Here is a 10,577-nt window from a genome sequence, read left to right as displayed (position 1 = left end):
AAAAAGTTAATGAAAATTTGTATCTACTTATTTCCTTCTTTCTGTTATGACATTGATTTTCATGTATCCCCAGGCTGACCTTGAACTGAACTTGTGTAGCAGAGAGGAACCTTGAACTTTTGATCCTCCTGCCTCCAGTCCTGAGTGTTGGGATTGCAGCAGTGTGCCACCAGGCCTGGTTTTTTTAAGTGCTTCTTCATTCATGCTGGGCAAGCACACTGAGCTGCACTTGTTGTCCTGTTTCTGTGGCCACAATATTTGTGTAACATTAGGCACATTAAACTCATCACTGCATCTCCTTATACTTCTGTTTCCTTCTGTACAAATTGTAGAGTGTGGTGATTTGAATGTGTTTGGCCCATGGGAAGTGGCACTGTCAGGAGGTGTGGCCTTGTTAGAGGACGTGTGTCCCTGTGGAGGAGAGACTCATATATGAGTCATATATGTGCTCCAGTCTGGCCAGTGTGGTCCAGAGCTCCCCAGCTGCCTGCAGAAGACAGTCTCCTTCTGCTGCCTTCAGCTCAAGATGTAGAACTCTCAACACCATGTCTGCCTATTGGCTGCCATGCTTCCTGTTGTGTGATAATGGACCAAACCTCTTGAAACTGTAAGCCAGCCCCAACTAAATGTTATCTTTTAGAGGAGTTGTCTTGGTCATGGTGTCTCTTCACAGCAATAAAACCCTAACTAAGCTGAGGGCAAATAATTGTACCAGAGGGACACATTGAAAAAACTGAAGTAATTTGCATAAAGCACTTAGCATGATGGCACCTACTAATGTGCTTGGTAAATGTTAGTTGACACACAAACATGGTAGCATATGGTTAGCATAAATATGACATTGTAAACTCAAGTATATCACTTAAGACCAGGGGAATGAACACTGAAACCTGGTGTCAGATGCTGGCAGATGGCTCACAGGTAAAGGTACTTGTCCAGGCAAGTTCAAGCCTGGACAGCCTGAGTGGATCTCAGATGCCCAGGTGGAAGGACAAACCCACATCCTAAAACAATGGTTCTCAACCTTCCTGAACCTGCAACCCTTTAATACAAGTCCTCATGTGACCCCTAGCCACCAAATTATTTTCATTGCTACTTCATAATGGTAATTTTGCTACTGTTATGAATCATCATGTAAATATCTGTTATGCAGGATCTCTGATCTATGAGCCCTGTGAAAGGGTCATTCTACCCCAAAGGGATTGCAACCCACAAATTGAGAATCACTGTCTTCTGACTTCCATGTGCATACCATAATATGTGTATGTGCAGTCGCACACACAATCATATACACACAATAAAAGATAGTAATAATAATAACTATTATTATTATTATAGTAATACACTTTTAGAGGACATTAGAAAAATAATTTTGGTGTTTTGAGGGTTTCTCTGTATAAACCCTGACTGTCCCAGAAACTTGCTATGTAGACCAGGCTGACCTTGAACTCACAGAGATCCCCCTGTTTCTGCCTCTCCACCACCAACCACTACCTGGCTAGGACAGAATTCCAAGACTATCTTTAACTAAAATTCCAGGACAGCCTGGGCTACTAGAGACCCTGCGTAAAATAAGTGAACTGAATTTGTTCCATCATCAAAATCCAGAGGATGAGAGTTCTACAGAGCAAGTCACCCAATATCTGCAACAGATAAATTACAAGAGGTGTTGGGGGGCGTTGAGAGAATAAAAAACTTAAAATAGGCATCAACAAACAGCCATGTGTGGAGCTTTTTTAGATTGTAGTTTAAACACACAAGTCTGGGGGGGGGGAGGATATTTTGTTTTTAAAATAATAGTCATTCAGCCGGGCAGTGGTGGCACACACCTTTAATCCCAGCACTTGGGAGGCAGAGGCAGGTGGATTTCTGAGTTTGAGGCCAGCCTGGTCTACAGAGTGAGTTCCAGGACAGCCCGGGCTACTCAGAGAAACCCTGTCTCGAAAAACCAAAAAATAAATTAATAAATATCAATAATAGTCATTCATAAGGCATTTGGAAGTTGGAGTACCTCCTAGATATTTAGTGGTATCAAAGGATTATTTTTTTTCAAATGAGATAATCATATGAGAAGTATGCTGTTTAAACAATTTTTACATTTGGAGATTTATACTAAAATATGCACACATGAGATAAAATATTCTCGATTTGCTTCCAAATAATATGTGGTATTTACAAAATTGGCCCTGAGCTGGGATTTGTGGAAGTTACACGATGGCATAAAGAGTCATGAAATCGTCTGTTTTTAAAAGCTTACCTCTGAGTTGATTTAAACTGTTCTGTTAGAAGCTGGAAAGATGACTCAGCCGTTCTGAGTGCTGCTCTTCCAAAGGACTGAAATTCTGTTCTCACCTCCCATACTGGGGCAGCTTACAACCGCCTTGAAACACCTGCTGAGGGACCCGTTGGCCTCTTCTGGCCTCTGAGGGCACCTGCACACAGATTATATCCCCTATCGATGCAGTCAGTCATCCAAGATTTGGAGGTTTGTTCTGTTTTTGAGGCAGGCTCTCATGTAGCCCAGGCTAGCCAGGCTCTCATGTATTCAAATTCTGATTTGGGTCAAGAACGCCCTGATACTCTTGTGTTGACTGCGAGCTCTGGGATTAGGGTATGTGGTGCTGGGGATTGATCTCAAGGCCTCCTGAGTGCTGTGCAAGCTCTTCTTGTACGTGTGGTGTGTGTTACTCGACAAGAGGACATCCTTATGCTACATTTCTTGGACGCATTCCATGTGGTTCATCCACACGGAGCTTTTCTTTTTTAGAATAGGCATACACATATTCGTCGAGGAGGCTTCTTTTTTCCTTTAATGGATTTTATCTTTGTTGAGTGGTGGTGCATGCCTTTAATCCCAGCACTTGGGAGGCAGAGACAGGCGGATTTCTGTGTTCGAGGCTAGCCTGGTCTACAGAGAGAGTTCCAGGACAGCCAGGGCTACACAGAGAAAGCCTGTCTTGAAAAACAAAACAAAACTTTTATCTTTAGAAACACAAAATTAATCTCTTTTTTAAAAAGATTTGTGTTAGGCAAATGAGATGATGGCTCAGTAGACAGAGATGGTCACTACCAAGCCTCACAACCTCCAGTTACATCCCTGGAACCCACACGTAGAAGGCGAAAACTAACAAACTACTAAGTGAAGTCGGGGTGGGGAGTACTGGTGGGAAAGGAGAGGGGCGAACGGGGTGGGAGAGGGAGAGTTTCCCTTCACAGCATCGTGGTCCAAGTGAAGTCAAATGGGCTGAGAGCTAAGGGCATGAGTGCACAGTCTAACAGTGAGCTTGTGTCACCAGCTTCTGAAGGGACAAGCTCTCAAAAGTCCACACTTGCCACAGAAATCGATGCAAGTTTCTCGTTCCTTTTTTTTTTTTTAAGATTCATTTATTTTATGTATGTGAGTACACTGTCTCTGTCTTCAGACACACTAGAAGAGAGCATCAGATCCCATTACAGATGGCTGTGAGCCACCATGTGGCTGCTGGGAATTGAGCTCAGGATTTCTGGAAGAGCAGTCGGTGCTCTTAACCACTGAGCCATCCCTCCAGCCCAGCAAGTTTCTCATTTCTTAAAGGATCAAGCTAGGGTTTTGCATAAAGATACAACTGTCTCCTGAGAGGCTCTGCCAGTACCCAACTAATACAGAACTAGAGGCTCACAGCCATCTTGGACTGAGCACAGGGTCCCCAGTGAAGGAGCTAGAGAAAGGACTCAAGGAGCTGAAGGGTTTGTAGCCCCTTAGGACAAACAACAATATGAACTAACTAGTACCCTCAGAGCTCCCAGGGACTAAACTACCAACCAAAGAGTACACATGGTGGGACTAATGGCTCCAACTGCATATGTAGCAGAGGATGGCCTAGTCAGTCATCAAGGGGAGGAGAGGCCCTTGGTCCTATGAAGGTTCTATGCCCCAGTGTAAGGGAATGCCAGGGCCAGGAAGTAGGAGAGGGTGGGTTGGTGAGCAGGGGGAGAGGGTAAGGAAACAGGGGTTTTTGCTTGTTTGTTTGTTTTGTTTTTGTTTTTTTATTTTATTTTATTTTTCGTTTTTTTAGAGGAGAAATCAAGAAAGGAGATATCATATGACATGTAAATAAAGAAAATATCTAATAAAAAATACAACTGTCATCTAGATATGTCATATTCTTATTTTTACTTCGTTAATTTTCTCAAGTAGCAGACAGATGTTACAGAGAGTCCAAAGTCAATCAGCACATGAGGAGGATGCGGGCCTAGCAACAGACCATGGAATGATGTCTTTTTAATTTTTTTTGGTTATTTTTTTAAAGATGTATTTATTTTTATTTTATGTTTATGGGAATTTTGCCAGCATGTATACTGTGCCCCATAAGTGCCGTCCCCTTGGGGGCCAGAAGAAGGTGTCAGATCCCTGGAACTAGAATTACAGGTGGTTGTTAGCCATCATGTGGGTGCTGAGAAACCTGCTCCTAAGCTATCTTTCAGTGGTTAAAAAAATGTGTAAGTGTTTGAGTGCTTTGCCTTCATGTGTATATATGAACCACAAGTGTATGTGGTGACCACAGATGTCAGAAGGGGTGTGGAGTGGTCAGACCACTAGAAGCTGCTCTGTAGGTGCCAGGAACCAACCCAGGTTCTCTGCTGTAGCAACAAATGCTCCCAACCTCTGAACTATCTCTCCAGCTCCCTTCCTTGTGTGTGTGTGTGTGTGTGTGTGTGTGTGTGTGTGTGTGTGTGTGTGTGTGCATGTGTGTATATTCATGTGTGGAGGTAAGAACACTGCAGGATTTAGTTCTCTTCTACCATGTGCATACTAGGAATCAAACTCAGGTTGTCAGGCTTGGGCAGCAAGTTCTTCCATTCTGGTAGCTAACTTGCTGGTCTCTAAAAGCTGTTTTCTCTGTCTGGTTTACCTTACAAGAAATTCTAGATTTCTACCATTGTGATCGTAAGCTTTATAAAGATAGATCCAGTGTTTGACTCAAATTAGAGGACTGGTCTTGCCCTCACTGACATGGACAGGAGGCTCAGGGACGGTTCTAATTGGCCTGAACCTGGGAGAGTGGAACCTGAAGAAGAGCCAACCAACTAGTCTCATGCAGTTAGCTGTCCTTACTTAGAGCACCTGACAGTTTATATTCTGAGGGCATTCTGAGGGTGAGGCAAAGTCATGTGTGCAAAGGTTACTTGAGCTCAAACTGTCTGCAGTCCCAAGGATAAAGTCGCATGAGTTTAGGCTGTATAAGGTCCTGAGGACAACTGCGCCTGGAAACATCCTTCGGAACACTCACGGGGAAGACGATGGCTGATCTGAGCTAACCCACTCCTATTATTACATCTGGGAGGGGCGCGGAAGCGCATTCCAAGAACAAACTCCCGTTCTGAAGGAACAGAGATTGCAAGATTCTTGTCTGGTTTACATGAGGCTTTCTTACAAGGTCACACAGCTTCTTTCATGGACTGTGCCCTGACAAGGAACTTGTCACTTTCTCCTTCTGACTGCCTGAGACAGCCTTCTCTGTAGGTGAGGCTGGCCTGATCTTACAGGAGGGATCAGCTCTGCTGTTATTGGTGGAAACTACTGCAAAGCCTGATGGGAAAAATGGCAGCTCCTCCTGGCACTCCTCCTCAGAGCTTTACGAACTGCTGTTCCTTCATTAGAATGGAAAATTACAATGGTGTAAGCGGATGAAGGCGTCCCAGTTTACAACATCTTTTTGATACTGTTTTTTTGTTTGTTTGTCTTTCTGTTTTTTGAGACAGGATTTTGTTGTGTCCCCCTAGCTGTCCTGGAACTTGCTCTGTAGACCAGGGTGGTCTGAAACTCACAGAGATCCATCTGCCTCTGCCTCCCAAGTGCTGGGTTTAAAGGAGTGCTCCACCCCTCGACCCCCAGCACGATTTGAATCTTAAATGTCCCTGAATGAAGGAAGACAGGCATCTTTAGGGAGTGCGCGTGCGCACAGACAGACAGACAGACAGACACACACACACACAATTTTTTTTTAAGATTTATTTATTACTGTAACAATTACACTGTAGCTATCTTTAGACACACCAGAAGAGGGCATCAGATCTCATTATGGGTGGTTGTGAGCCACCATGTGGTTGCTGGGATTTGAACTGAGGACCTTTGAAAGAGCAGTCAGTGCTCTTACCAGCTGAGCCATCTCACCAGCCTCCCCCTTTTTTTTAAACACATACACACTTTTAAACATGGTCCTGCGCATCCCATATTGGCCTCAAACACACTATGTAGCTGAGAATGACCTTGAAGTTCTGATCCTCCTGCCTCTGCTTCCTACTGTTAGGAATAAAGACATATGGTGGCACTGTGACTGTTCTTGACACATGGTGCTAGGAGTCTGTGTGTGCTAGGGCAAGCACTCTGCCAACAGCTAGATCCCTCATCCTCTTTTCCTTGACTACCCAGCAGCCTTTGAGCTTTGCTCTGCCACGTGCCCAAAAGCATCGGGAGCGAAATTCTCTAAAATTGCTAATCAAAACAAACCTTTCTTCTTTTTAAATTCATTACCTCGGGCCTTTTGCTATAATCTGGAATTCTGCCTGACCCAGCAGGTGTTCTTTATGTCCCTATACTGATTGTGCCTCCTGCTTTCTCCCCTCTCACCTGCAGGCCTCGGCAGTGGGATGGCCTACCTGCCTGCAGTGGTCATGGTGGGAAGGTACTTCCAGAAGAGAAGAGCCCTGGCCCAGGGCCTCAGTACCACGGGGACAGGGTTTGGGACGTTCCTGATGACCGTGTTGCTGAAATACCTGTGCGCGGAGTATGGCTGGCGGAACGCCATGTTCATCCAAGGTGCTCTGTCCCTGAACCTGTGTGTCTGTGGGGCGCTCATGAGGCCCCTCCCTCCTGAGAAGGTAGAACACTGCGCAGGAGCAGAAGAGCCGTGTGCTCTCCCAGCTTATTCCACTGAATCTGCAAAGTCCGGAGGATCCCTGGGCATGACTGAAGAACAGGACAGGAGGCCCGAGAATGAGGAGACGGTCTGTGACCTTCAAACACAGGAGTGTCAGGGTCAAACCCATCCCAGGAAGAATGTGTGTGCCTTCCGGGTTCTGAAGACAGTGAGCCAGCTCACTATGCGAGTCCAGAGGGGCTTTAGGGACTGGCACTCGGGCTATTTTGGGACAGCTTCACTCTTCACCAACCGCATGTTTGTAGCCTTTGTTTTCTGGGCTCTTTTCGCATACAGCAGCTTCGTCATCCCTTTCATCCACCTGCCCGAAATCGTCAGTTTGTATAACTTGTCTGAGCAAAACGACGCGTTCCCTCTGACCTCGATTATAGCAATACTTCACATCTTCGGGAAGGTGATCCTGGGGGCCGTGGCCGACCTCCCCTGTATCAGCGTCTGGAACGTCTTCCTCATCGCTAACTTCACCCTCGTCCTCAGCATCTTCCTTCTGCCTCTGATGCACACCTACTCGAGTCTGGCTGTCATTTGCGCCCTCATTGGGTTTTCTAGCGGGTATTTCTCCCTCATGCCCGTGGTGACAGAGGATCTGGTTGGCACTGAGCATTTGGCCAATGCCTACGGCATCATCATCTGTGCCAATGGCATCTCAGCCTTACTAGGACCACCATTCGCAGGTGAGTGTGCCAAGATGCCCAGAGCTCAGAGCACGTGCAGGAAGGAAGGATGTGGGGTGGTCTGTCCCCCTCCCCCCTATGAAATCTAATGTCAGAGCTGACCATGGTGACACATGCTTGTGAGCCCAGCACTTAAGTGGGAAGAAGTCAACCTAAGGTGTTCCAAAAAGCAAGAAGAGTGGGTGTGGCTGTGTGTGTGTGTATTGATCATATGTGTGTGCGTGTATGTGTATATGTGTGTATTGATCATATATGTATGTGTGTGTTGATCATGTATGTGTGTATTGATCATGTATGTGTGTGTATTGATCATGTGTGTATACATGCGTGTGTGTATTGATCATATATGTATGTGTGTGTATATTGATCATGTGTGTGTGCGTGTGTATGTGTGTGTATTGATCATGTGTGTGTGTATGTGTGTGTATTGATCATGTGTGTGTGTGTGTGTGTGTGTATACATATGTACACATATCTGTAATACCAGCATGAGGGTATTAAGACAGGAAGATTATTATAAATTCCAGACTAGCTTTAGCTACATTATGAGACCCTGTCTCAAGAAACCACAGCTAGGGGCCTGAGAAATGACTGTAGGTAAAAATCACTGATGGGGCCGAGCGGTGGTGGCGCATGCCTTTAATCCCAGCACTTGGGAGGCAGAGTCAGGCGGATTTCTGAGTTTGAGGCCAGCCTGGTCTATAGAGTGAGTTCCAGGACAGCCAGGGATACACAGAGAAACCCTGTCTCGAAAACAAAAACAAAAACAAAAAAATCACTGATGATTCCAATCTTCAGAACCCACATGGTGGAAGGAAAGGACAGAACCTTGCAGATTGTCCTCTGACCTCCATATTTATTCTGGGGCACAGACCCATACGCATACACACATCATTAAATAAATAAAAGTTTCTTAAAAGAAGGAACCAGAAACAGGGCGGAGGGTGTGCCTCAGTCGGTAGAGTATTTGCCTAGCATGCACGTTGCCCTGAGTTCTATACCCAGCAACTCATCCACTGGGCATGGTGGTCAGTGCCCAGGCCTGCAGTTGCAGTACTTGAGGCAGAGGCAAAGATCAGGAGGCCAAGATGATCCTTGGCACATGAAACCCTGTCCTTGTTGCTGCTATCATAAACAGTATCTCACTGTTCCAACAGTCAGAGATCTGGTCAAGAAAACATGTGCCTCAAGTTCAGGGGGAAATCGTGCCTCCAGGGGACAGATGGAGGGAGATGGAGGTGCATATGTCTTTTGATCTCCAAATACTCAGCACATACCCACATGGGCATATGCTCATACAAACACACAAGGCCGGGCATGTGAGTGCAAGCCTGTGATCCTAGCACTTGGGAGGTAGAGATGGGAGCATCAGGAGTTTAAAGCTAGCCTGGGTTACAGATGACCCATCTCAAAACAAAAACAAACACCTAACAGAAACAGTCAAAAAGAGACATTTCTGTGGGTACCCACTTTCACGGCTGTGGGGACACAGGCCAGTGCCCCAGTGTGTCTGTGTGTGTCTGGTGTAAAGAGCCATTCCTCCTTTTGTCCCTCGCTTCCTCTCGTCCCACTGATTCATGCACTGATGGTGAAGGACATTCATCAGCTGCCTGCATATTGTTGAACTGACTCTCCAGGCCAAGACACTAAACTCATAATGAGATGCAGTCCCAGCCCTACCGTACTGTGGGGTCAGCATGCCTGGCAATCCGAGCGACTAAATAACCACATTTGATTCTTGCTAGACATCCCAAATGGGCTTGAAATGCTACTTAATGTGATGCAAGGAAAATTACTTCTCCAATTACCTTTTTTTTTTTCCTCCCCTTTTTGGTAAATGGTTTCAGAAACAAAAGCGTTTCCCATTTTTCAGGGAGATTTCTAGTCCCATTTAAAAATCTGGTACAATTTTAGTGCCATATTATACATTTAGGGAAGACGTGCAATTCAAGACATTACACAGACATTTCAACCATGGCATTAGACAACACCAGCTTCAATCTTTATAACATGGCTGGGTATTCACTTCTTAAAATGTGTCATAGTAGTAGGTAGTTTTTCTACATGTTTCCAGAATTCTTTCTAGCAAAATCCAGCCAACTAGATTTGGCTGGATGAGTATCTACATGGCTCACCCTCATTTGAATAAAATCTAGCACCCGAACAAGCATTTTCAATGTTGTCCAAGAGCTGGGAGCAGTTTAACTGATGAGAAAGGCACCTGTCCTTTTTGTTGGGTACACGCAAATGAAAAGTAACGGCAGCTGAATAGGAAGCCAGGTTTTCCTGTGAGGCTCATGCTTTGAGTTAATGGATTAAAGGATTTCAAAGAGCCCAAGTTCTAAATCAAAGAACGAAGATCACAACCAGGTGTGATGTCACATGTTCGGTTGGGAGATCGATATATAGGGAGTTCACACGGCTAAGGACGTGGCCCAGCGTCTGAGCACTTGCCTGGTGAGGGTGAAGTTCTAGCTAGGTTCAGTCTATGCAGTATAGGAGCAGGAGGCTGAAGACCTGGCTCAGTGGTTAAGAGCACTGCTGGCCTTCCAAAAGTTTCCTTCTCCGCACCCATATCTAGAGGCTCCCAACCATTCCAGTTCCTGAGAATCCACAACCGCTTCTGGCCTCCATGGGCACCAGTACACACATAGAAAACACACACACACATACACACACACACACACACACACACACACACACCTCCATTTTCCAGACTGATGGGGTCTTATGCTTTATCTGAAGTTGGGGTTACACTCAGGCACTGTATTGAGACTAAGAGCTGTCTGTTGTTCCCACTTGATCACATGAAGACTGAAGATTTAACTGTTAGTGACCAAGCCAGCTTTCGCTGGAGCGGAGCAGATCATGAGAGCTTCATTTATAGTTGTTCAGGTTTGGGTGGTGCTGGGTTTTGAACCGAGGACCTCTTCCCAGGCTAAGTGACTAAGTGATCACCACTGGGCTACATTGCCAGTCTTCC

General features: G+C 45.5%; 1 protein-coding gene across 3 annotated transcripts in view; it reads left to right on the top strand.

Annotated features, from left to right (window-relative positions):
* The window catches only part of Slc16a14 (solute carrier family 16 member 14), a 28,461-nt gene that overhangs the window by 15,715 nt on the left and 2,169 nt on the right, over positions 1-10,577 (top strand). For all 3 annotated transcript variants that reach the window (XM_031368230.1, XM_031368232.1, XM_031368229.1), the window contains one exon: positions 6,617-7,594. In XM_031368230.1, coding sequence (XP_031224090.1) covers positions 6,617-7,594 — 978 coding nt within the window. The remainder of the gene's footprint in view (positions 1-6,616; positions 7,595-10,577) is intronic.

The sequence above is a fragment of the Mastomys coucha genome, unplaced genomic scaffold, assembly GCF_008632895.1.
Source record: "Mastomys coucha isolate ucsf_1 unplaced genomic scaffold, UCSF_Mcou_1 pScaffold14, whole genome shotgun sequence".
In the NCBI taxonomy this organism is placed as follows: domain Eukaryota; kingdom Metazoa; phylum Chordata; class Mammalia; order Rodentia; family Muridae; genus Mastomys; species Mastomys coucha.
The sequence above is the reverse complement of the archived record's forward strand: the minus strand, read 5'-3'. Positions and strand labels throughout refer to the sequence as shown.